This window comes from Tasmannia lanceolata, unplaced genomic scaffold (assembly GCF_043159265.1).
Source record: "Tasmannia lanceolata isolate RefF3 unplaced genomic scaffold, GAP_Taslan_0.1 ptg000035l, whole genome shotgun sequence".
Lineage (NCBI taxonomy): Eukaryota > Viridiplantae > Streptophyta > Magnoliopsida > Canellales > Winteraceae > Tasmannia > Tasmannia lanceolata.
Window position 1 is genome coordinate 2838203 of NW_027518712.1, and position 27731 is coordinate 2865933.

Here is a 27731-nt window from a genome sequence, read left to right on the forward strand (position 1 = left end):
TTTGGTTGTGAGAGAAATCGAAGCACCTTCAACCTCATCCACTCAAAACGGAAGAACAGGCTTGGACATGAAAACTTGCACAATGTTGTGTATGTCCATTATAATGCACGATTGAGGTTGAAGCACAGAGAGATAGTAGCCAGTAGACCTACACTGATCCTCTAGATCTCACAGATGTATTTTGTGCAAATGGTGAGGAAGACCCTCTCTATGAGTGGGTGAAGGATGTTGGAGAGCCGGTGCTGGATGCACCTGGAGGTAGACCAAATGCTTTAATCGCGAAACAGATGGGAGTCGATGATGTTGATACATTGGCGCCGAATACAGAGGGCCTCTGTGAACCCGTTGAAGTTTTGATCATGGGTAGTGATGATTGTTGGTCGCTATCGGGCGACAATACAGATGCTGGGGCAGTGTAGGAGGTTCGTGAGCTTCTCCTAGTAGAGGTGGTAATGTGAGAAGTATGAAAAGTGAGCCTTATAGGCGACTTAGCCCATTCACATGCGAGCGAGATTTTGACCACGTTACTCGGGATGAGGATCATGGTGCACGACCCCAACAAAGGCAATCAGATGTATCCCAACGGCGACATTGGAACCAACCCAACGATGAAGAAGTCGACACCTTAGATGCTCATTCTCGTTACGGTGTTGATAGCTTGACGGACATATTCGAGAATTTGAGTGTTGAAGGTGGGAATTCGCGAAGTTATGGTTATGGACCAGTCGAAGCATCTTCTGAGAGTGGATTGGGTTCCACTACTTATTATGGGTATGGGCAGTAAGGCTATGGGCATGGGTATCGCTATCCATATGGCACTGATATATAGACACAGTCCCAAAGCGGGTCATATGGGTATGGGATGCCATATAACTCGTACGGACATGCATATGGTGAGGCATCATCTTCCGGAGCAACACCAACATCATCCGACCCTACTACCACACCCTCGTTTGGGATTGCTAATGTAAGTTGGGCCGACTCTGTATCAATATTACGTCACCAATACCAGCAAACATACGTGCTTCAAATGACCTGGCAGCAGTACTACTTAATCCATTAAAAACAAGATTTGCCAGCACATGCATCATGCCCGAGACCGGGATGTTGGATTCCAACCGCCCCGTAATTCAATGCGGTATTAAGTTAATGACATCGACGTGGAGTCTGTAGAGGGCTTATCGCCTCCTCAATTGTCTTTTCATTCCCATATGCACATACATGGTTTCATCTTGGAGTACTACTTATTCAGTAAACAAACATTGTACTTGCTTTGTGGCATTTAATGGAATTTGTGAATTTGATTAGTTTTGAAGAATGACATTTATTTAGCTCATAAATTCACTAGATTGGGTGGCCTAGCGAAGAAAATGGGGCAAATTACGAATTTTACTAGAAATTCGAGTAAAATTACTCATTAATTTTTTTTAAAGTTTTTAAATATTAAATTTCGGCCGAAATTACAAAAATTTCGGGACCAAAAAAATATTAGTTTTATTATTGTGATGGATTTCAGTCGAAATTTCGATTTCGGAGGAGTCCGAAACCGGTACCGAAACCGAAATTTAAAACCATGCATCTAAGAACCTATCAACCATGGTTTTAAATTTCAGTTTCGGTACTGGTTTCGGATCCCTCCGAGATCAAAATTTCGACAAACTTTCAAAATTTCGGTCGAAATCCATCACAACAATTAAAAAGTAATATTTTTTTGGTCCAGAAATTTAGGTAATTTCGGCCGAAATTTGATATTTAAAAATATTAATAGGAGTACAAAATTTTAGGAAATTTCGGCAGAAATTTTCGAAATTTCACCTGAAATTTCAGTAAAATTCGTAATTTGCCCCATTCTCTTCACTAGGCCACCCAATCTAGTGAATTTATAAGCCAAATAATTGCCATTCTTCAAAACTAATCAAATTCACAAATTCCATTAAATGCCACAAAATAAGTATAATGTTTGTTTACTGAATAAGTAGTACTCGAAGATGAAACTATGTAGATGTTACAATGGGTTGTAAAGACAATTAGGAGGCAATCATCCCTCTACGGACTCCACGTCTATGTCATTAACTTAATACCACATCGAGTTACGGGGCGGTTCGAATCCATAAACCCTGTCCCGGTCTAGGGCATGATGAATGTGCCGGCGAATCTGGTTTTCAATGAATAAATAGTACTAATGTCAGGTCATTTGAAACACGTAAGTTTGCTGGTATTGGTGCACGTAATATTGATAATAAGTCGGCTCAACTTGCATCAGCAATCCCCAACGAGGGTAAGTGGTAGTAGGGTCGGATGATGTCGGTGCTGCTCCGGAAGATGATGCCTCATCATATGCATGTGCGCGTATGAGTTATAGGCATCCCATACTAATATGACCCGCTTTAGGACTGTGTCTGTGTATCAATGCCATATGGGTAGCCATACTGCCCATATACCCATAATAACCAGTGGAACCCAATCCACTCTCAGAAGATGCTTCGACTGGTCCATAACCATAACTTCGCAAATTCCCACCTTCAACACTCAAATTCTCGAATATGTCCGTCAAGCTATCAACACCGTAACGAGAATGAGCATCTAAGGAGTCGACTTCTTCATCGTTGGGTTGGTTCCTATGTCGCCGTTGGGATACATCTGATTGCCTTTGTTGGGGTCGTGCACCATGATCCTCATCCCGAGTAACGTGGTCAAAATCTCGCTCGCATGTGAATGGGCTAAGTCGCCTATAAGGCTCACTTTTCATACTTCTCACATTACCACCTCTACTAGGAGAAGCTCACGAACCTCCTACACTGCCCCCAGCATCTGTATTGTCGCCCGATAGCGACCAACAATCATCACTACCCATGATCAAAACTTCAACGGATTTACGGAGGCCCTCTTTATCCAGAGCCAATGTATCAATATCATCGACTCCCATCTGTTCTGCGATTAAAGCATTTGGTCTACCTCCAGGTGCATCCAGCACCGGCTCTCCAACCTCCTTCATCCATTCAGAGAGAGGGTCTTCCTCACCATTTGCACATAATAATTATGTGAGATCTAGAGGATCAGTGTAGGTCTACTGGCTACTATCTATCTCTTTGTGCTTCAACCTCAATCGTGTATTATAATGGGCATACACAACATTGTGCAAGTTTTCATGTCCAAGCATGTTCTTCCGTTTTGAGTGGATGAGGTTGAAGGTGCTCCGATTTCTCTCACAACCAGAAGAAGATGCCATCTGAGATAAAACTTTTAAGGGTATCGATCTCAAGTTTGGAGCATCTGTCTCGTATAACAGCCACCACTCAGCTGCAAAATAAAATACAAGATTAATCAATAACTTGCTTGATCAATAACTATACAAGATATACACTTCTACTAAGCCTTTACCAAGTGCTGTGTTAGCTCTTCCGGCCAAGGCAGATGCAATCCCAAAGGTGCCAACAGCATCCCTAAATGCCTTAATCTACGATGCAATTAACAGTAATATCCATTAGTTAAAAATTATAGTATTCCTTTGGTTTTATAGTGAAATAGTTCAATGTTCACCTGTGATAAAATTGTGGATTGTTCATTCACATTCAGTTCCAACCTCTCGACCACAGTCTGTAAGTCTTTAATGAGATCGGGCCTGAGTTCCAAGATACTCGTTGTACTGGTACTTTGGATTGAGATAGTATGCTAATAAAAAAGAAATTTTTGTTATATATTTGTATCATAAATCACGACATAAGAAAGATAAAAAGTCTAGGTTGGTGATCGTATTCGTACCAGATGAATGAAGTGGGTGAAGTAGCATGTTTTTCCATCTAGTGTCGATGATCTCATGGTAGCCTTGAAAGGATCGCGTAGCCGTCGTTTGTAGTAAACCCTTCATCAACTCGATGACATGATACATAAAACCCAAGGTAGGCTTTTTATCACCATCTGCCATCCTCAAAACTTTTACAATGGGCTCTAATATATCAACTATTATCTTACAATTCTACCAGAAGACTGGACTACCGACTAGACCCTCAGCCTTCTATCCAGCTGCACTCTTGCTCTCTTTAATCACTCCACTCTCTGGATGAGAATAATTGCTTCAATCCAACCTTCCTGTCTAGCATACATTGAAGAGCCACGTAGTTAGTGGCAAACCTAGTAAGCCCAGGGTGTATCAAGTCTCCTCCACACTTTTCCCTCATCAGTGACAATACATATCCATCGTTGTACATGAAGTTAGTCACTGATCTGGCCTGAGCGACTACGTTCTTCACCTTCTCTGTTTTTCCAATGTCCTTTAGCATTAGGGAGGCAATGCGCCGCACACGGGGTCCAAAATATATGATACTTCTCCATAATTTTATTTCCCGCCTTCTTGTAGTTGCTTTCATTGTCAGTGACAATTTGAAGAACATTTTACTCCCCAAGCTCCTTAATTACCTCTACCAATCGCTTATAGATGTACTTGTAAGCTCTAACGACATCAAAAGCCTCTATACTTTTTAAGAAAGCCGTCACAATACACAATAAAGCTGATGATGGACTGTCAAGTGGGACCAGTCCAACTATCGGTCATGATTGTCACTCCGTACTCAAGCCATTGTTCTTTCAACACATTTATATACTTCTTCAGGTCCTCAACCCCCAGGGCAAGTACTTATTCATGATCTCGTATGGAGTGGGAGCCTTTGTTCCTCTTCCATATTCACCAGCTACATCGACAAAATTCTGCAAGTATGGGCCACTTGCGGCAATTGCAGGCATGGCATTTTAGAAGGCGAATTTCGCATATGCTCTCCCAACAAGTTCCCTCGCACTTCCCAACATACTTTTATACTCCTCTGCTTTCCCTTTCTGCATAATGACAGGTCCTTGCTTCCTACTTCCCTGAGGCTTCCCCCACGTGTCAAGCCTGGCTGCGTCGGCCTTTGTTCCCTCGAACTACCGCCGCCCACCTCATCCGTAGATCGGCCCCAATCTGGCCTGGTGGATGCAAAGTGGGCCCTCTGTATCGTGCTCATCAACTAATGACTCTCTCACTGCACGCCTATGTTGCGATCTATTGGATCCTGGATCGACATCGATTGGACTCTACTACCATCATTGTCTTTATCATCGCCGTCGTCGCTGTCATCTCCATACCTTCCCGATACAGCATCCATGAACGCGCCTCTCCTCTTCTCTTTATCTGCGTTACCTTTTTCTTCTCCTCAGGGCAATTTTGGAACCCTCTTACATCTTCTCCTCTACCTATCAGGTGATGCTTCAATCTTGTAATACCACCGCCTCCTATTTTTTTATTACAATAGTTGCAAATAACCTTCTGTGTGTTGTGGCCATCAAGTCGGCAATGTTGCTAACCAATGTCTTCATATGCATTCTCCTCCAGAGCACGATGCTGCCCACGTGGCATATTGATAGCTTGAAGGGGTTGTACAAAGAATAAGACAAAATAACAATACTATTCAGTATTTGCAAAAAAAAGAGAATAAGACAAAATAACCTACTATTCAGTATTTGCAAATAGAGTAACATGGTTGTCAATTTGCAAAAAGAGGAACACCATTTGTCCATTTTTTGCAAATGGAGTGAAATTGATGGTGACTTGACTAAATTTAAACAGAAGATGTATTTAAATTTCAAAATGACAATATTACCCTTTATTCAAGGAATGTTAGGGGTGGCATTATGATCTTCCCACGCCCCCATGATTTTTAGAGTTTTTATATACTGTAAGCTTGCATAGTTCATTATTTTTCAAAAAGTACTATACCGCAAGTAATGCACTAATACATATGATCATTTAAAGATGGAAATCGCATGTTAATGAGCTCTTAGTGTCTACAGAAAAAAATATATATATTAGCATGTGAAAAATTACAATATGCAAGAAAGCGATCGTAATCAGATGTATTAGTCACAAAGAAGTAACACATGCATGCAAAAAAAAAAGAACATAAAAATAATACAGAAGACAAAAACTAAAAAAGAAAAAGAAAAACAAACAAACAAATATTAAAATATAAAAAATGGTCACGTAGACAGATAGACACATTGATCAAACTATAAAATATATGTATAGCTTAATAACAACATATGTTAAATAACATAAAATACAAAAAATGAAAAAAATAAGCAAATACCATGGGAAAAAGTGAAAATACAATAAATAAACAAAACACACACACAAATAGATGTGTGTATAAGCTCAAAAATATTTAAGTATAACTTATTAACAACAACATATGTTAAATAAAAATGCAAAAATAAAGTAAATGAAAATATAAGCAAATATGCAAAACTTCATAGATCTAGCCTCCGAAGAATATAGACCTTTTAACTTAAATGATGAATATTAAAGCAAGCAAAGCATACATTAAATGATTAATATTATTGAAAAATTGAAAAAAGGGAAGAGAGCGAATTGAAATTTCATCAAATCTCATCAAATATCACAAAAAAATAATGCATAATGTCCATGTTACACAACTATTCCATAACCCAAAACAAAACAAGAATACATACCTTTTAACTTTGTTGAGAGAGTGAAGTACAAAGACAAGTATGCCCTTGGGCATTACAATAAAGACCTAAAGACCTGTTAACACTCCCCCTCAAGCTGGAATGTAGATATCTAACATTCCTAGCTTGTTACAATTATCAACTAACTTAGCTCTACTTAGAGGCTTCGTGAACATGTCTGCTAATTGATCTGTAGATCTGATAAACACAGGAGATATGTAGCCTCGCTGAATCAAATCTCTAATGAAATGACAATCCACTTCAATATGTTTGGTCCTCTCATGGAAGACCGGATTCATGGCAATGTAAATGGCGGATTTGTTGTCACAGTATAACTGAGCTGGAGAAGAAGGAGGAGGAAATCCAATCTCTGAAAGTAAGGAATGTAGCCACATGAGTTCGCCACTCGTATGAGACATAGCTCTATATTCTACCTCGGCACTGGATTTAGACACGACATCTTGTTTCTTACTTCTCCATGAAACAAGATTACCTCCAATAAAGGTGTAGTATCCTGTAGTAGACCGTCTATCAGTCGGAGATCCTGCCCAGTCTGCATCAGTGTATCCTTCAATTCTCTAGTGCCCATGCCTCTGAAATAACAACCCTTTACCTGGCGAACTCTTCAGATATCTCAATATCTGAAGTACAGCAGCCCAGTGTGAAGTGCGAGGTGAGCTCATATGCTGGCTAACAACGCTAACTGCAAAGGTAATATCTGGACGTGTAACAGTAAGATAAATGAGCTTACCAACTAAGCGTCTGTAATCTATATCGCCCTGGATCTTCTAACAGGACTCCCTCCTCGGGGAGTAATTTCATATTCTGGTCCATAGGAGTTGAGGCAGGCTTGACTCCCAAACAACCTGTCACATAAAGAAGATCCAGAACATACTTCCTCTGTGAGAGGTAAATACCCCTAGTCGAATAGGCAACCTCAATGCCCAGGAAATACCGAAGACGACCCAAATCCTTAGTAGAGAACTCTGTCTGAAGGAAGGATTTGAGCCTCTGAATGCCACCTGTATCGCTACCAGTGATAATAATATCATCGACATATACTATCAACAAAACACAACCAGCCTGAGACTGAAAACTGAAGACGGAGTGATCAACTGCGCACTGCTTCATGCCAAAGCGAATAAGTGTAGCACTGAACTTCCCAAACCAGGCTCTCGGAGATTGACTGCATAAACCCAGCGACAAACAAGAGAAGATCTCTCCCCTTGAGCAACATATCCAGGAGGTTGCTCCATATAGACCTCTTCCTCCAAATCACCATGAAGAAAGGCATTCTTGACATCCAACTGATGAAGATGCCAGCCATGATTCACAGCAAGGGATATAAGGACACGGACAGAATGAATTTTCGCAACTGGTGAAAAATTCTCGCCATAATCAATCCCATATGTCTGCGTGTACCCTTTGGCAACAAGTCGAGCCTTAAGGCGCTCAACTGTGCCATCAGGAAGGTGCTTGACTGCATAAACCCAGCGACAACCAACGGGGCGAGCACTATATGGTAGAGGGACCAAATCCCATGTCTGATTGGCCTGAAGGGCCTGCATCTCAAGATCCATAGCCGCCCGCCAGCCTTGATGATCAAGTGCCTCCTGTAGAGTCTTAGGTAGAGAACTAGAGGACAAAGACAAAACAAAACTACGAAATACAGGGGTGAGAAAGTCATAAGACACAAAAGAGGCAATGGGATCAGCAGTACTGCGAGACCGAGTGCGAGAGGCAATGGGAGAGTCAGAATGCACCTCAGAAGTGGGGATCTCCGGCTGAGATGATGATGGCTCGGGCGGGGCTGAATGAGCAGCAGATTTGGCCCGACGCTGATACTGCTTCAATGGTTGAGGTAGAGGGGCTGCACAAGGCGCTGACGTCGGCATAACAGTAGAATCAACTGTAGGGGAGGAACTGGACACCGGAGGTGTAGAAACAAGGAAGGGATCAGGAAGAACCGGAAGAGGAAGAACAGGAATATGCGAGGAATCCTCCTGAAGTGTAGAGGGGGAGGGATCCAACGAGATGGACGGACTAAAAAATGATTGAGTCTCAAAGAATGTAACATCCGTCGAGACAAAGGATCGTCGCAGGTGAGGGCTGTAGCAACGATAACCCTTTTGGGTCCGAGAGTAACCTAGAAAGATACATCGTTCGGCCTGAGGATCCAACTTATCTAATCCTGACCCAAGAACGTGGACAAAACAGAGACAGCCAAAAACTCGAGGTGTAAGAAGGAAAGGGTCAGAGGTAGGACGGAGAATCGAGAACGGAGAGGTGCCACCAAGGACGGAAGAGGGAAGCCTATTCGCCAGGTAGCATGTTGTGAGTACAGCATCAGCCGAATAGGTCTTAGGGACCCGCATCTGAAAGAGTAGTGTCCGGGCCCCATCTAATAAGGAGCGAAGCTTCCTCTCAGCCACTCCATTCTGCTGAGAGGTATGAGCACATGAGGACTGATGAAAAATGCCTCGCGAAGAGAGGAATTCCTGAAAACCATTTGAGTAAGAGAAATATTCCTTTGCATTGCCAGTGCGAAGACATTGGATAACACATGAGAATTGATTACTAACTTCAGCATAGAAATCACGAAACACAAAAAACTTCAGAACGATCTTTTATTAAATAAGTCCATGTCATACGTGAATAGTCATCAATAAAGACCACAAAATAGCGAAATCCAAATAAAGATGTAGTCCTCGCAGGACCCCATACATCAGAATGAACAAGAGTGAAAGGGTGTGAAGCCCGACTAACAGTCCTAGAAGGAAATGGCACACGATGATGCTTCCCAAGTTCACAGGCCTCACACTAAAAAGACCTAACAGATGAAGAAGGAACGAAGGGAATCCTGCGTAAACGCTCCATAGACGGGTGACCTGGACGGCAACGCCACTGGTATGCATCGACCGAGCCATGTAGAATCGGATGGGACGGAGTGCAGTCGAGACGATAAAGGCCATCCACCTCATGGCCCGAGCCAATCATCCTCCCAGTCGAGAGATCCTGAAAAAGACAATATGAAGGAAAAAATGAGATAGAACAATGAAGATGCTTTGTTAATTGACTAACAGAAAGTAAACTGAAAGGTGACTTGGGGACACAGCACAGATGATAATGTAATGCCTGGTGAAAGGGAACAACTGCCGACACCAGTGATAGGAGAGGTACTCCCATCAGCAAGAGTAATAGAACGTGAAACAACATGATGAAAATCATGTAAGGATGACTGGGTACCTGTCATGTGATGAGATGCTCCCGAATCAATAATCCATGAGCTAGAACTAGAGAGGAACGAAGCAGGAGAACTACCTGGCTAAACAACACCAGCAGTAGGAGGGCGGCTGGGAACTAGTAGCCATAGATGGAGTACGAATAATAGGGTCCTCAATACGAAGGGTATCTTCCATAAGAGACCGGGAAGAAGACTAAAGAGGACCAACAACGAGCAAGTAGAGACAATGATGAAGACTATAAGCAAGCTAATAGACCGCGGCTTCGTGAGGACAACATATGCATAAGGGAGGCATGAGATAGCCTCACGACATAAAGACAAAGTCGAGACAACTCCGAGCCACAAACATCGCAACAATGTAAGTACAAATCCAGAACAACACCATGAAGATAGTGATCAAGCCGAACAAGAAAATCTAGGGCATAGCTATGACCCAAAAGAGGAAGAAAGATTATGATGGATCAGATTAGGGCAAGGAAGAGTGGGGAAAAGAGGGTACTGTAGCAGGAACGGTAGCGATGTACTGTCACGATTTACTGTAGCGATTCACTGTAGCGATGTAATGTAGCGATTCACTGTAGCAGTACTGTAGCGATTTACTGTAGCAGGTAGTGTAGCAAAGAATGGAGAGGTTAAGGCTAGGGTTAGGGGAAAAAGAAGGGAAAAAAAATGGCCCTAGGCATCCATGCCCTAGAGCTCTGATACCATGTTGAGAGAGGTAGAGAAAAGAGAGAAAGTAAAGAGTGAGAGAAAAGATTTGAGTTAGGGTTCTCCCCCTCACTCATGTAATATAAATAATAAAGAGTGAAGTACAATGACAAGTATGCGCCCTTAGGCATTACAATAAAGACCTAAAGGCTTGTTAACAAACTTAAATGGAGAAAACCCAACTTATGTGAATCTGCCTTTGATTCGTCAATTCACACTTCAAATTGAGTTTTTGATGCTTGATTCAAGTAGATCTTGATGCATCTAGCCATATGAATCTTAACCCCAGAGAAAACATGGAAAATTGATGGAAAAGGTGAATAAAAGGTATAAGACATTTTTACATATAAACCCAAACCCCTAAAAAGATCGGACTACCCCAGCTGATACATGGGCATATTGGCAAGCATGATAAAATCAATATACCTACACTTTTCCACAACTGCGATAAAAGGGTCCAAAATGAATCAGACCCTTGAAATTTTGAAGCGAATTGACAACTACGGTGTATCGACCAATATTATAGCCCATCTTTGTTATCATTAATTATTATGGGCATTAATTCCACTTGAGAAATCATAAACGCTCGTGGGTAAGTTTGGAAAACTCAGAAAACTCTAGCTAAGAGAAGTCAATCCTGCAAGTCATGCTCTTGATTCTCACCAATATTGTACTAATGTCTAACACCATAAAGAAAAATAAATCTATATCACAAGAACATATGCATCAGAATACCATGTTTGTACATCAAATCATTCAAAAAAACCCAAGCAGAAGATAAATTAATAAAAAAACAAAATAAACAAAAATGTATATATGATGCGGTTAAGCATAAATTCCTTAATAACTATTAAATGCTCATCCACCAAGTTTCTAATGTAACAATGTCACAATTTGGTTAGGAAGGTATAATCAAGTCGTAATACCATGTTGTTTGGTTCCAAATCGGAATCATATGGAAGATCAAATGGATTTGTAGAATTCAGTTCATGGCCATGCGTCGGCATTCCACCCTGGAAAATGTGAGAGTTCAATATTGAAGAGATAAAGATATACGAAATCAAAACATGCTTCAACCTAGAGGCAAGTACAAACCAGAGGCAAAGATGGAGGAAATGATGCGTTGGTAGCCACACTGTTAAATAGTAGACTAGGGACTGGAACTCTATCTTCTATGGTTGATCTTTGAAACCCATCTTTGCTGAAATCCTGGAAATGGTATTAAACAACTAAAAATGGAGAGAAAAAGCTGCACCCTCTATTACACTATATCAAGTAGAGTGGCACCTCTGAAATATAAGAGCTCTTATACTGGTCACCAGATGTAGTAGGTGTAGAAGGAAGACGAGGCATGTGTACCGGAACTTGAGGTTCAGTCTGTTGTGGCAAATCCTCAAAAGAAGCTTGAGAAAGGTTTCCAGTAGAATCATCAAAAGCATTCCATGGCTACTCACAAAAGCATTTGAATAAATCAGATACATTCTACTCACAAAAACACATGTTGCTTCTAAAGAGGTTAAATCTGCAAAAACTTACATCACTTGCAGAAAATAAAAAAACATATTTTTAAGTCATTTGGAAGGAATCCAGGAAGGATATTCTAAGTCCTCAGTGGCATAAAAAATCGCATACCTGGGAGCTTGTTGGACCATTAGATGCCTGAACTCCATAGGCTCCCCCATGCCATTGATAAGACATAGATGAAAAAGGTTCGTGGGCTGTAGAAGTTTGAACAGATGGCCACTGCAAGCTATTATTTACGGATGAAAGTGCCTCCACTTTCCCCTTAGGTAATCCATCACCAGAATGCAAAATAACAGTGGGAATGTGTTTTATTGCTTGAGCAGGGGCAGCAGGGGCAACAGGAACATCAGTAGGAGTGGCATGCTGAGGCAGGTCAAATGTAGCCCATCCTTCATTTGCTGGGATAGGAATTGCTGATGGTTTTTGTTCCGAATAGGTTGTGGACTGGCACTGATGAGTAAAATCCCCAAACAAATCTATAGATGGGATCGAAGTGGTTGATGGAGGTTGTGTAAATGATGAATTAAATGGAGCCTGGTTTGAAAAACTAGTAGAAGCGGATGACTGTGGCAAAGAGGAGAAAGGAGATGTCCCTGACTGCTGAGTTCCAATAGATTGTTCAGGCTCTATGACAATGTCAACTAAGCTGCCTGAATTGACCGACTTAAGAGACATGGAGTTGCTATCGAAGGATCCAAAGCTGCCAGAAGATGCAGTTCTCTGAAGAACAAAAGTATCCTGTCACTTATCAGTTATATAGGCTTGGGTGACATGAGCACCAAATGGGATAAGTACCATAAATAATCTAAGTAATGATGAGTAACTCGACCTGTGAACGTGGGATCCCACCTACATCTGTCTTGGCATTTGCCTCGGACTCTGAAATTATTGGTCGGCGTTGCACATCTTCAACTAAGATATCCCTCACAGGATGCACAGGAGGACTGCTAAACCTGGCGTCCCTTTGAAAATTAGGCGATTGGGCATCAAATCTGAACGGGTCGCCTGCGCTAGAAAATGAGTAGTCTGAAACTCTTGTACCAGAACCCTCATTGGCAAACCTATCCTCAAATATGTGCTCCCCTGAACGACCAGGACTGTAAATAAAGCTAGATATCTTCCCTTCATAATGCCCTCGGTCTGAACCCGGCTTTCTAGAAAGCACAACAGTTGGTTTTCCATAACGCCGATCTTCATATTGGTATTCATACGGGGGACTTTGTGAATAGGAATGGTATGAGCTGGCTCTCCTGTTGTCTTCTTCATAGTTTTTTTGGCTCTGTCAGAATATGCAAATATCAACATTAATTCAGTGTACCCTTGCTTCTGTTTAAGTTAAAATTGGCCACTTTGGAATGGAAAAACAGAAAGCCGATCAAAAAGATAGTAACATGCGACATGAATAATCTTCAAATGTAAGCCCTAATCTGCATAATATAGGCAGAAAAATGGATTGCCTGCATGTCTCTTGGTGGTTTGTCATATGTCTTTCCCCCAGCATATTTCCTATCCACGTAGACATTCTTTATAAACTCCCGGATTCTATCAGCATTGCTGCAAGAACACAGTACATTAAAAAAACTGACATTTGCTAATATACTACGAACTCTGACTATTAGAAAGGCATCTTTCACCTGCTATCAGGCAACCTATGGCGTTGCATGTCCCAATCTCTCAGAAAAATTTCCCTTGCACGCTAGAGTGAAAGATCTCATAAGCACTAAAGTTAGAAACATCTGCTACCAAACATAGAGAAAGTCAACTGAGGGATTACCTGATTGCCACCACTTTGAAGAGCTTCAACTTCTTGCGAGGTAAACTTAGACATGGACACAGACTTCACACGGTGAGTAAACTCCCGACTGTATCACAAAGAATAACAGTACATCAAGAAGTTATGGGTAATAAGAGAAACATCAATGCAATGTAACATGGATGGTAGTCACAATAAGATGTTCCAACGACAAAATTCTGCCAAATACTTAAATTTTAAAACGATGAATAGGAATTAAGATATAAATGGACATTCGTCAGAATAATGTTGTCAGTAAGTATAAGAGTTAATATAGATATCAAAAGAATACATTTTCACTCTAAAAGACACCATAAAATTATTCAAAAGAATCAGAAGATCTAGAAGTCAGAACATTAACACCACCGGAAATATCCAAGCAGCTAGCAATATCAAGAATGACATACAACCAGAAATAAGGGTAATGAAGGGCATTAGCAAAATGATATTCCTAATATGACATGATTAATAGGATACACGGTGAACATTGATAAAATAAAAAAACAAAAAAATAAAAGATTTGATGCTATCTTATGGTCGATAAACAAAAAAAAGCATAAAAATATTAGACGTTATCTTATTGTAAAGGTTTTAATTTCGGTTTTGGTTTCGGTTACGACCGTCGCGGAAACAGAATGCTTCGGTTTCGGCTGGAAATTTCGGTCAAAATCCTGTAAAATCACGAAAACATGCAAATGATAGAATTTAAAGATGAAAATTCAGCAAAATGCTAAAACAAGCACAAATACACACTTGGAACCATCACATGAGCAAGACAACCATCCATAATGGTTTATAAACATCGAACACCACCTAGTGACATGCACTGTCGCGCATGTTTGATAATTTAATGCATATTAAATTTCAAATATAATTTATAAAATATTTATACATAATGCATAAACCACATTTTCGCATGCAATTCAAATAAACATAATTATGTAATAATACTGATACAGTATACAACTATTACACTTGCAATTTTGATTTATGAATTTTGGTTTCGGGGAATGGAAACGAAAACATTTCGGCCGTTTTGTGTCAGTTTCAATGGAAATTTAAAACCATGCTTATTGTAATAAACCAGCAGTTTGGAAAAAAGAGAAGCTTCAGACTACTATCAGCTTGTGTTTTGTTACACGGCACTAAAAATTTGCTAAACATCATAAGTTCAGAACATATGGACATCTTAATTGTGTCCATTTCAGTTGCATTTCTTTTTTTCCTACTACGACGGAACATTTTGGCCTGCCGTCCCATTTCTGGCTTCTGTTTGAGAAAAGATGGAAAGAAGTAGATGAGAAAAAGAACCAAAAACAATTGAACACGCATTATATTGATCTACCATCCTTTCTTAAATTCAATAACATTAAACTCGTAGAAACCCTCTTTAGCTAATGCATCCCCAATCTCATTGCCTTCATGCAAAATGTGATTAAAACAAACTTCACGTCCTCATACTAGATCCCTAATCTAATCAAGAATGCATGCTAATAACGTCCATACTCTCAAACTTCTTAGTGACGCACATGGGAAGTGTTAAAAGAGCCCATTTCCACGATCAACTTTGCACACGAAAAACACAAGAACAACCTTCCTTGTATGTGCCATAACACTCCAATCCCTGCAGGACCCACACTGACTTTGAAATTCCCTTCAATGTCGGCATTGACAAAGCCTAGTCGGGGTTCCTTCAACTAAATAGCCATGCTTTATCTCTTGCTCGACCTAAAAACACTTCTCAATTATGATGGTCCTCATATTTGACGCCCTAAAACCACTTTCTCATTAATACCCACTCAATATCATTGATCATCTTTGCTAGTTTTCAATCAAACTCACTACCTCTAAAATTCCTATCATGTTTTTCATTTCAAATATCTCATGCCATTGATAATTGGAGATTTTTTTAATGGCTTGATAATAAGAGAATTCTCCTATCATGTTTTTCATTTCAAATATCTCATGTCATTGATAATTGGAGATTTTTTTAATGGCTTGATAATAAGAGAATTCTCCACAAAATATGTCCTCCAATTAATGGAAATTACAGTGGAAATCCTGTAAAATCATGGAAACGTATGGACACATGTAAATGATGAACAATTAAGATGAAGCTTCAAGAAGTGCGAGAATAAGCACAAATGCACAAGAAAAAACTATCACATGAGTACAAAACAAAAAACACTTGTAATGTTTTAACAGCATCAAACACCTAGTAACATGCATTGTCAAGCATGTCTGATGATTCAATACATACTGATGAGGACATTAACAATGGGCGTGGATTCAAGGTTTACAAGCGCAGACGTGGACGAGATTGATAGCGGAGACTTTAGGATGGGCCACAGACATGGGCGTCTTTTTTTATTATTTACTTTCTATTTCCAGCATTTTATTTGTAACCTACTTTGTAGGCATCAAATCTCGTCTGTTTGGCGAGTTTTTGGTATTATTAGAAAGGTTTTTCAATTACCTATCTAATGAGCCCAAGATCACATGATTTGGATGTGTTTTGAGCAAGTTATGAGTGTTTTTAGTAAGTGGTATAGGTCTATTACGGGATTACTATTTTTGGTAAGTTTTGAACTTTATTTAGTTTACTTTGGATTAGATGAATGGTTGAGATTAGTTGCTTAGGTTTTAAGTTATCTTCTAAGGTTTCTTTTCTTATAAATACATCTTATGAAAGCAATGTAAGGGACTTTTGAATATTGAATAAAATTGACGTTTTGTGAGCCATTGAAGCTTGAAACTTCTTATCTTCTCTTCTTGGTGGTTTGGAACCATCTTCTCCCATCTCCTCTCACCTATTCTCTTCTATTTCTTCAATCAAATCAGCACAAACAAGGTTAGTTAGTAAATCAGATTTTCTATTTTCTTCGTTCTTGAACCCTAAAACTAAAAAAAACCAAAATCCATAGATCTCTCTTGTTCTTCAAGATCTTGTTTTGAGATTTTTAGGGATTGTTTTAGTGATTAAACCTCACCTAAAACTCACAAGAATCTCAATTTTCAAACATTTTTGAACCCTACTGCAAGTTTTACCCTCTTCAAGCCCGGAAACCCTTTTTAAAGATCTATAGCCTAAACCTACCATCAAATTAAAACCTAAACCCTAGAATTACCTTTCTTTTACCTACCTAAACACTTACCTAAGATCTGGACAGCAGTTTCCTGCAATTTTCAGATTTGCAGAAATTACCATAATACCCCTACGGCCTAAATCTGGAATGTTTTGACGCAATTCCTACTATTGAGCATTTTTTTTGTTTTTCTTCATTGATTATTATTAATTTCTCATGCTTTTGTTACATTTAATTGATAGATCTTACATTATCTTTTAGTTCTTTTAATTGGTTGCATGAGTAGGCCTAGTTTCAGACTAATCCTTCTATTATCAATTCATCTTACGAATCTTTATCGCTTTGATTGATTTGCATAAGATTTAGTTCATGCTTAATTACAATCTTTCGAATTATGTATGCTATTTAAGTCTCATTATTGCTGCTGCCCATGGATTAATTAGGCGTGAATTCAGCCCTAGGTTAGTTAAGTGTTCTTTTAGTTTTCCGCGTAAGCCCTAAACAGTCCTAAAGTCTTAATCCCATTAGAAGTGTAGGATTTTCCCTAAATTAGGTATTTTCTACATCACATACCAAATGCAATTTGTATAAATATAATTATGCAACACATACCGGTATAGTATACTGCTAATACACTTGGTTTTGGTTTCCGTATACATTTCAGTTTCAAATCCATGCATGTTGTATAAATATAATTATGCAACACATACCGGTATAGTATACTGCTAATACACTTGGTTTTGGTTTCCGTATACATTTCAGTTTCAAATCCATGCATGTTGGATAATAATCTTAAAAAATATTAAAAACACATGATCACATTAATTCTCAAAGTCTCATATATCAAATGACAAATATCAAATATAAAAAGGGAGATGATTTTTTCAACCCCCCCCCCCTCTCTCTCTCTCTCTCAACGTGAATTGTGGGCGACGTCAAATCACGTTAAAAGGGGGGCGCATAACCCTACAGGGGGGTGAAAAAATCATCTCCCTTACAAAAAAAACTGATAAGACATCGATGGTGTCCACATTGTAGTTGTCCCCCTCTTCGATGTACGTAACGCCTTCAAGCACTAGCACTGAGCATGACTAGTTAACACTGATTTGATTAGTTCGAACTCCTCCTTTGTCTTCTTCCTTCTCATGACAAGGCTTCTTCTTATACAGAAGGGAACGAGGGGTCTTTCGAAAGAAAATCCTATTTTCTTTTATACAAAAATTAACTAGGATAAATAGCACGAATCATATAAAACATACGATTTTTGATCGTATTGTAAATGACAAGATTCATACAAATTAAGATTCATTCATGGGATTCAAATCATAATCCATAAGATTTGATTTGAATCGTAAATCGTAAGATATGCAAAACAATAATCAATAGTATAATGTGTGTAAATAAATAAAAAAAGACACGTAAGGATTCAAGTATTCAATTTCAACCATTTAATTGACATTCAGACACTATCAACTATCCCTAATTATAACATCTCACATAGCATCCAAAATCTAGAAGCAGTCGTGTTGTTGAATATTGTCCATAGTTTGATATCAATTGCACAGCTTATGATTGATACAACAACAATGAAATGTAGAGCCTTACCCATCAATAAGCAAATTAAAAATACACAACAATTTCGCTAGACAAGAACTGAGGGTGGTCATGAATTTGGTCTCTTACTAACCATATGGTCCATATCATCCAAGCTGGCCTCCTCTTCCAACAACGCTAGAGATATGTATCAAGCAGATCCATGATATGCATTTTTGTTTATTTACAAAAGCATTCTGCTGGAAAGGAACATGGGGTTTTCATTTAAAATAGTGGACAATTATCTTATTAAAAGGGTTATTTCATTTAAAGGTTTTTTGTGTGAATTTCTTTGGGAATGTGGTTTTCTAGTAAATAAACCAAGCTCTCTAGATACCTACATGTGGAATGCCATATGTGAAGCTAAGAAACTTGGTTTGCATATCAATGATCTTGGTTGCATGAACCAAGTTAGTGAACTAGGGGATTGTTTAATTTGTGAAACAAATTGGTGACCAAGTTAGCCAAGCAGACCTGATGATCGGTCTCAAACTCAGTAGCCTTTACAAGCACTTAGCTTATATAGTGTGACATATAGATCACAATTCACAAATTGGAGTCTTGAACCAGAATCAGGTAGGGGTAAAAGGTGATATCTAGTTTGTTTGGAATTAATATTATTCAACTCAACAAAGCCTTTTTCCCAAACTAGTTGGGGTCGGCTAAATGAATCCTTTAGAAAAAATTCATGAAGAAGGTGAAAGGAATCTACCCGACTCTAATCTTATCTCTAGTTTGTAATTAATATTATTAAGAAACGTATATATATATATATATATATATATATATATATATATATATATATATATATATATATATATATTCAATTATTTAAAACAAAGGGAATGAAAATCCTTAGTAAGAATGCAAAAAAAGGTTAAAATATGTCCGAAATGCATTCTTTAAAAATAGCATCAATCCCTCCCCCCTCCCCCCGATATTTTATCTACCGGTGTTTCAAAATGCTAGTCCGGGTCATAACGCGGCCGAAGAAAATCTCAGCCGAATCGGCATGACGATGTCGAGTGGTTGGTTGGCGTGGCTGAGTATTGGGTTGACCCAATCATAACTCGGGCATGTTTTTTAAATTTACACCGAAACCGACACAAACCGACTGAAATGTTTCGGTTTCCATCCACACCGAAACCGAAACCGAAACCGAAATGACCAAAATGTATAAACTTAAATTGTAAGTGTAATAGTGGTATCTTGTAGCAGTATGTATTACACAATTATATTTATATAAATTGGATGTGAAATGTGGTGTAAGTATTATATATAAATATTGATATGAATTACATGTGAAAATTGGTATGTGCTCAATTATTAGACATGCTCGACAATGCATATCACTAGGTGCTAGTTGTTCTTAACCCATTATGGATGGTTGTCTTGCTTATGTGATGGTTTCTAAGTGTGTATTTGACCTTATTCTAGCATTTCCTGAAATTTCATAGTTAAAATCTATCAATTGCTTATGTTTCCAAGATTTTACAGGATTTCCACTAAAATTTCCAACCGAAACCGAATCATTTCCATTTCCATGGAGGCCGAAACCAAAACTGAAACCAAAATTTAAAACCTTGCTCAGGAGAGTCAACGGAGTTTTTATTGACTTTGTAGGACAAAACGCAGAACACAGCGACAAAATGCGGAACGCGGCCAAGGAAAAGGGAGTCGAGTCGGGGGAGTTGACGCAGATGCGGGGGAGTTTTAAAACTATGATTAGCTAGTTCCAATTCCAACATATTCCAGATAAGAATATATATCCGCCCGCCCCCGCCCGCAAACACACCAAAACCGGTTGATGTTTGGAAATAATCAAGTAGAATCTCAAGCCAAAAAAGCATCACCTAGTTCCTACTTCCTACAAACCAAAATGTGAGGTGAAGTACAAACAGCGAGATTAATTGAATAAAAAAAAACAAACCACCTGAAGATAACAGTTGTATCTACAGGGAACAAGGAAATGATGCCATAAAGAAACATGAATCCATCAAATGCACAAGTTAGAGACATTAAAGAAAGAGTAAATAAGAGGGAAAGGCCCCATAGAAGATGACACATCCAAAACCACTGCTACCCTTTACAATATCATGCATTTAGAACCTTCAAAATCAGTAACCTATTTACTGTCAATTGAATCTTCCAATATACATAAAATTAATAAAATTCTCAACTCAATAAGTAATAGATCCTTGACAGTTAAAGCATGCATGGTATTAAAACTAGAATCCTAATTCTGGGAATTGGGGATGATAACCGTCTTCTGAGTTGCTCTCAAAGCTTCCCTCAACACCAAGAAATATACGAGCACAGGAGAACTCGAGTGAAGGATGACTGAGTCACTGAGTATAGGATGACTTATCCAATAATTCATCTCTAGGCCAAGCAAAGTTTGGTTTATTAATAAAGTCATTACCAAATTCATCACTGAAGATTCCATTCAGAACTGAATTCAAACATACAGCAATTCATTCTCAGACTCGTAATCATTTAATCTCAGTAATTAAAGTTCACAATTCCAGCTCTTATTTGTGACTCTCATGTATGAACTGAACATCTTACTTCTACCAGAAAATAAAATTAAATAATGGAAATAACTATAATAAAAAAACGAAGATATCACGAAAAGAACAGCTACTCACTGTATCCCGCTACAAGCTATACAGATAAAGGTCCAGAAATTTGTACAAACATATTGTGGGCCCTGCACGCAAGGAAAATCACAGTTTTTTTCTCAAAAAAATCAGAAAATCCATACAGCGGATAATTAAAAACAAGAAACCTTCAACAACAACAAAAAAAAGAATCAAGTGACTTCTCTGATGAATTAAAGTAAAAAAAACCTCGACTTTGGTTTCACGCACCAAAGAAGAATACACATATCAACCCTAGAAATCAAAATCCGCATCAATGTTCCTCAAGAAAAAAATAAAAAAACGAATAAAAAAAATTAAAGCAAAGAAACATACCAGGCTATTACAGTTTATACATTTCCGATTCGGAGGAAGCTTCATAAGACCTCGAATAATCTTCTCATTCCTCTCCTCCTCCTTTCTAGTACTCATTTTCTCCGAACGAAACGCAAAATCGAGCCTGGTAAACGAATGATTTGATGAATCTAGCCCTAAAATCTTGAGATGACGAGGTTTTCCTCGAAAGATAGAGGGATTTTATCAGGAGCTAGGGTTTCAGCTTCGAATCTAGCCCTAAAACCTTGAGAGTATGAGGTTTTCCTCGAAAGATCTAAGGGTTTTATCAGAAGCTAGGGTTTCAGCTTCGAATCTAGCCCTAGAATTGATATTTTGAGGTTTTCCTACAAAGATCAGAGGTTTTTATCAGGGGCTAGGGTTTGAGATTCGAATCTAGGGTTTGGGAGCTTGAAATCGAGATGGCGAGAGGCGAAACGAGGAAGGAGCAAGGGATTCGAACTCTGGACAGCTGGATTTTGAGGGCTTTTATATCCATCTAAAAGCGTTCTCCAAATCGGAATCCAAGGGATTTTTTGTAATTAATTTTTATGCGGAGTTTTGTCCGCTTGTGGTAGCGGACCGTTACCCTCACGAGTGTTACTGGAATTTGCCAGTTTCCTGGCAAAATTTTGCCGGATCGGGTTAAAAAGATATAGAGGAAGTAAATTACGGAAAAGCCATTAGTTTGTACGGAAAATATGCGTTGGTTAAAAATTCTTTCCTTCTAAATGAGTTCTGAATTTGAATCTTAAATAGTGGCCAGGCCTAACCATCATTCTCTAGAGTATTTTTGCCCTTTTAAGAATGAGAGATGGAAGGAATAAAAACGGTCTTTCCAGCAAACCAACCATCAATGGAGAGTTTTTCCAGGTCATCCTTTCGAGTAGTAAAGGTTATATTTATGCATAGGAAGGATTCACATTGTATTAACTGTTTGGGGTAAAGTCGAATCGCATCAGACTAGGGGCTGCATCGCGACTCTCACCACTCGGCCCATAGCTACACCTCGGTCCCGCAGAGAGTCTGGTGGCTAGTTTAAGGCCCCTCGGAGCCTAGGGCCTTCGCCCGAGTAGCGCCTCTTAAGACCTGCCCTCCTATAGGCTTGCCCCTCGTGACGCCACCTCCTATGGAATCATTTCAATCACCCTAGGAGACCATGCAACGTCTTGTCACTCTCCAACAAGGTTACTTCATGCAGTTGTGCGATATCTCGCATCCACTGTACAAGATCTTGTAACTGCCAGCCACAAACTGTCACCACCTGAGACTACACAAAGTACATGTCTTGTCACATCACTCCAGAACTGTACACGCATTACCTGTGTCTCCAACGATTATCACAATGTCATGTCGCTGCCACCTCGCGCCCACGAACACGGAACTCTGCCTGTAAAAGGGAGCCCTCCACTCCACGTCCTGGGCATTTGAGGCCCCCTTGGGATAAGGCTCCTGGATGTTGAGAGTCATTGCTGACTCTATACAAGTGCCGGAGGGAACAGGTCGGTGCGACACGGTGCGGGCCCACACGGGTATACAAATCCCAGTTAAATTAGAGAAGTTACTGTATTTGGTTCTTTTGGAAAGTAGTAAAGTTAAATTAGAGAAGTTACTGTATTTGGTTCTTTTGGAAAGTAGTAAAGTTAGAATAGGACACTAGTTTTGCATGAGTCTAGTAGAAAAGGGAACATCTTATTTTATTATTCTTTGGTTGTCAATAGAGTATAGGAAACATGAGTACTTTCTTTGAAGTTGGAGTCCTATAGTTGGTTAAGGATCTTTTGTCTTGTTTATAAGTGTTAGACCTAAAATCGGTAACAGGTACAGCAGTAACGTGAGAGCTGAGCTGGATGACTAGGGGAGCTGAGTCCTGAGGGACCGGAGTGAACGAGGAGTGAGGTGGTCGAGAACGAGTCCTGCTACGAGGGCTGAGTCCTGCACAAGGCAAGCGAGGTCAGAAGACCAGACCGGGTTTTACTCCGGACAGGCCCTTCGACACTCAAGTCAGTATGAGCAGGAGTGAAGGGGAGATGTCTAAGAGTTTTGGGTGGAGAAGAGGGTTTTTGCATTACCCATTGGTCTGAGCTTTGATCCTCTATTTATAGGAAAATCTGGTGAGGTGTCCTGGACAGGTGTCCAGGACAGGTGGCGGCCTGTGAGAGGCTGCAGCTCACCTACTCTGGGACAGGTGGCGGCCTGTGAGAGGCTGCAGCTCACCTACTCTGGGACAGGTGGCGGCCTGTGAGAGGCTGGTGTTTTCACACCCCATCAGTTGCCCCCCAGTTTTCCAAGTCATTGAGAGACTTGGGAAAGTGTGATCAATCGATTCTCTTAACGGGTAGGCATTGTCTGGGAGTGAGTCAGAAAACTAAGTTCAGAGATCCAGTCCGGAGTCCGGCTGGAAGTCGAGTCCGGAGATCCAGTCCGGAGTCCGGCTGGAAGTTGAGTCCGGAGGTCCAGTCCGGAGTCCGGCTGGAAGTGGAGTCCGGCTGGAAGTTGAGTCCGGAGATCCAGTCCGGAGTCCGGCTGGAAGTTGAGTCCGGAGATCCAGTCCGGAGTCCGGCTGGAAGTTGAGTCTGGTTCGGACCGGACTGATTTTTGTCGTTTTGTTGAAACGCGTTATATCCAGTTCGGATTTTGCCGGACTGTTTTTTGTCGTCTTGCGGCCAGTGCGGTTCGGACCGGACTGATTTTTGTCGTTTTGTTGAAACGCGTTATATTCAGTTCGGATTTTGCCGGACTGATTTTTGTCGTCTTGCGGCCAGTGCGGTTCGGACCGGACTGATTTTTGTCATTTTGTTGAAACGCGTTATATCCAGTTCGGCTTTTGCCGGACTGATTTTTGTCGTCTTGTTGAAACGTGTTATATCCAGTTCGGCTTTAAAGATCCAGTACGGAGTGCGGAGCATCGAGTACGGAGCATGGAGTACGGAGCATGGAGTACGGAGTATGGAGCATGGAGTGCGGAGCATGTAGTACGGAGCGGAGATGTGAATTTTCATGCACGTAGGAACACGCGCGTGCTTGATCGTATTTTTGAGTGGGAGAATGTGTCCGTCATAAATATGGGACACGTGGCGCCATTCGAGTGTCCTCGAGATGCGTGCGTCGTATTTAATGCCCCACCGCCTCTGAAAAGCTATAAAAGGAGGTTTACCCCCTTTCATTTTTTACTTTTTACTTTTCATCTTTTCTTCTTTTTCTTGCTCTGGGAGCTTCGACTTCTCAGTTCTCAGTTCTCAGTTCACAGTTCGCAGTTCGCAGTTCGAGTTACGCAAGGACTTGACGAGCTCCACTCACCGGTATTCCTCTCAGCCCTTCTCTTTACTACATATCTGATAGTAATTCGAGTTCCGAGTCTGGTACGGAGTCCTCCACTAGCAGTAGTTCAGAATTTAGGCCGCCGCAGGAGCCTGTAATGGCTAGGACGTCCGCTAGGGTAGATCTTGTAGATAGCGACGATAAAGGGGACAAGGAGGAGGTGTTTTTAGACTTGAACGCCACTCCACTCCCCACTGGTAGTCTCTCCCGAGCAGAAGGGAGTGTTGAAAGTGACGTTGCTGAGGCGTCTATAACATTCCCTCCTGGTCAGGCGGTGGAGGTAGTCGCTAGAGCGCGGATGGATGCCAACCCAAAATACAACATGCGAGCTCTAGTCGAAGAGAACTACCTCACCAGGTCCATGCTAGGCGACATTAGGGATAAGTACTGTGTGCCTCCAAGATTTGAACTGAAGGCAGCTATAGAGGGAGACAGAGCCTATAACGAGAGTCGAGATCTCTGTATTTATGAGGAGTCGATGAGGGCGGGACTCCGATTTCCTTTGCACCCATTCTTCGCAGCGGTGCTTCGATACTACGGACTGGCCCCAGCTCAAGTAGCTCCGAACTCATGGAGACTACTGACTGGGTTCTTGTATCTCGTCCACGGCCGGTTAGAGTAAGAGTGAAACAAAGTCTGCAAAAAAGATTATTTATTTATAACAACAAATTTACAAAGTCACCTTTTTACGCCGTACATTTTGTCTATTGATAATATCTCCTGAGATTTTTGGAGTTCCATGCGTGAGGTAATAAGTGCTCCTCCAGTGTCTCCAGCTTATAGCTTCCTGGCCGGATAACTTCTTTCCCTCGATATGGCCCTTCCCAAGTCGGGGAGAGTTTCCCGACTTTCGTCGGTTGGGAGACGGCTGCCTTTCTCAGGACCAAATCTCCTGTCCTGAATTCTCTGGGGCGAATCTTGGAGTTGTGATAATTTGATACCCTCTGCTTATAAGCGGCGACCCGGATTCGAGATTCTTCCCGGATTTCTTCTAGTAAGTCGAGATCGGCACGGAGCTCGTCGCCGTTAAGCTGCTCGTTGAAGCTGGTGATTCTGGGAGACGGAGCGCCTATATCGACTGGTATCACAGCCTCAGTACCAAAGGAGAGGTTGAATGGCGATTCACCAGTCGTCGTGCGAGGAGTAGTGCGGTAAGCCCACAGAACGTGATAGAGCTCATCTGCCCATCGGCCAGCTTTTTCATCCAGCCTCTTCTTTATCCCCTGAAGCAGGATTCTATTAGTTACTTCCGTTTGCCCATTGGTCTGGGGGTGGGCAACCGAAGTGAATCTCTGTTCAATCTTTAAGTCCGAGCAGAACTTTCGAAAGTTCCGGCAGTCGAACTGTTTGCCGTTGTTTGTGATCAAGATACGGGGAATCCCAAATCTACAGACTACTGCCTTCCAGAAGAAGTTCTGCACATTCTGCTTGGTGATCTGGGCCAGAGGTTCTGCCTCCACCCACTTAGTGAAATAGTCGATCGCCACTACCACGAACATGTGCTTTCCAGAGGCCGGTGGGAAAGGGCCCAGGATGTCCATCCCCCATACTGCGAAGGGGAGCGGACTAATAATTGGAGCCATTGCTACGGCGGGCTGGTGGATGGTAGGAGAGAACTTCTGACACTTCTCACACCTTTTAACCAGATCCAGGGCATCCTGCCTGATAGTAGGCCAATACAGTCATCTGAGCAGCACCTTTATCGCCAGAGCTTTGTCCCCCAGATGTTCTCCGCAAATTCCTTCATGAGTCTCTTGTAGTGCATACGCGGCGTCGCTCGGCCTCAGACACTTCAGATATGGGAGAGTATATGACCTTTTGTATAGATTGTCACCACTGAGGGAGAATCGGGCAGCTCTCTGTATCACCTTACGAGCTTCCTTCTTATCCTCCGGGAGTCTAGCATCGCGCAGATAACTCATGATCTCATCCATCCAACACGGCTCATCTTCCACCTGCATGACTTCCATGGCTTAACTGTCGATGCTGGACCTTTGTAGAAACTCCATGTGTATGCTTCCGAGAGTGGTATATCCAGAGGCAGCCAGTTTTGACAGCACGTCAGCTTTGGCATTTTCTGTTCCTGGTACTCTGATGACCTCAAAACTTGCAAACCGGCTGGAAAGTTGGCGAACCTCGGCGAGGTATTTAATCATACGCTCGTCTCGGGCTTCGTAGACCCCTTGGATCTGGTTTGCTACCAGCTGCGAGTCGCAGTATGCTTTCAATTTTTGGGCGCCGGTCTGAATCGCTAGGCTCATTCCGGCAAGGAGGGCCTCATATTCCGCCTCATTATTTGATGCACGGAACCCGAATCTCAGGGCGTAATCCGCAGTGAACTCATCAGGCCCAGTGAGGATGAGGCCAGCTCCACAGCCGTTTTTATTTGAAGATCCGTCGACATATACTTCCCAAGTCGGTGTGCTGGTTATGGAGTCCTGTCCGACTGACGGTGGCCTGATTTCCGTCCGAATTTCCTCTGTCATACGCTCTTCAGGGACTACTTTCTCTACAACTGGGAGCTGCAATGCTTCAGGGTCGGCGACCTGCTGGGGGATAGTGCACTCGGCTACAAAATCTGCCAGTACTTGGGCCTTGATAGCTGGCCTGGGTGCGTACTGAATATCGAACTCGCTTAGCTCTACAGCCCATTTCACAAGTCGCCCGGAGATATTTGGTCGATGGAGAACTTGTCGAAGTGGCTGATCAGTCAAGACCTTTACAGTGTGAGCTTGGAAGTACGGCCTTAACTTCCTAGCGGCCATTACCAGCGCGTAAGCCAATTTCTCGACCCACTGGTACCTTGTTTCTGCGTCGTGAAGAACCTTGCTGACATAATAAATAGATTTTTGCTGGCGGTGCTCTTCACGGACGAGGACAGCTGCCAGAGCCGTGGAGCTGATGGAGAGATACAAAAATAGCTCCTCGCCCGGCTCCGGCTTTGTTAATAATGGCGGAGAGGACAAATATCTTTTCAGCTCTTCGAATGCGAT

At 41.1% G+C, this 27731-nt stretch overlaps 1 protein-coding gene across 5 annotated transcripts in view; it reads right to left on the bottom strand.

The window, feature by feature from the left end:
- The window catches only part of LOC143859664 (putative ADP-ribosylation factor GTPase-activating protein AGD14), a 40863-nt gene extending 18905 nt beyond the window's left edge, over window positions 1-21958 (bottom strand). Inside the window, exons 1-10 of one of the 5 annotated variants that reach the window (XM_077370316.1) lie at window positions 21421-21958; window positions 21094-21155; window positions 13749-13836; window positions 13609-13670; window positions 13432-13528; window positions 12828-13253; window positions 12083-12694; window positions 11738-11896; window positions 11546-11659; window positions 11377-11463 (exon numbers count right to left, since the gene is read on the bottom strand). In XM_077370316.1, coding sequence (XP_077226431.1) covers window positions 11377-11463; window positions 11546-11659; window positions 11738-11896; window positions 12083-12694; window positions 12828-13253; window positions 13432-13528; window positions 13609-13670; window positions 13749-13836; window positions 21094-21155; window positions 21421-21516 — 1803 coding nt within the window. In that variant the 5' untranslated portion in view covers window positions 21517-21958. Of the gene's footprint in view, window positions 1-11376; window positions 11464-11545; window positions 11660-11737; window positions 11897-12082; window positions 12695-12803; window positions 13254-13431; window positions 13529-13608; window positions 13671-13748; window positions 13837-21093; window positions 21156-21420 lie in introns of those variants that run through there. The other 4 variants (XM_077370318.1, XM_077370314.1, XM_077370317.1 and 1 more) reach the window with 4 other exon arrangements.
- Window positions 21959-27731: the final 5773 nt, after the last annotated feature.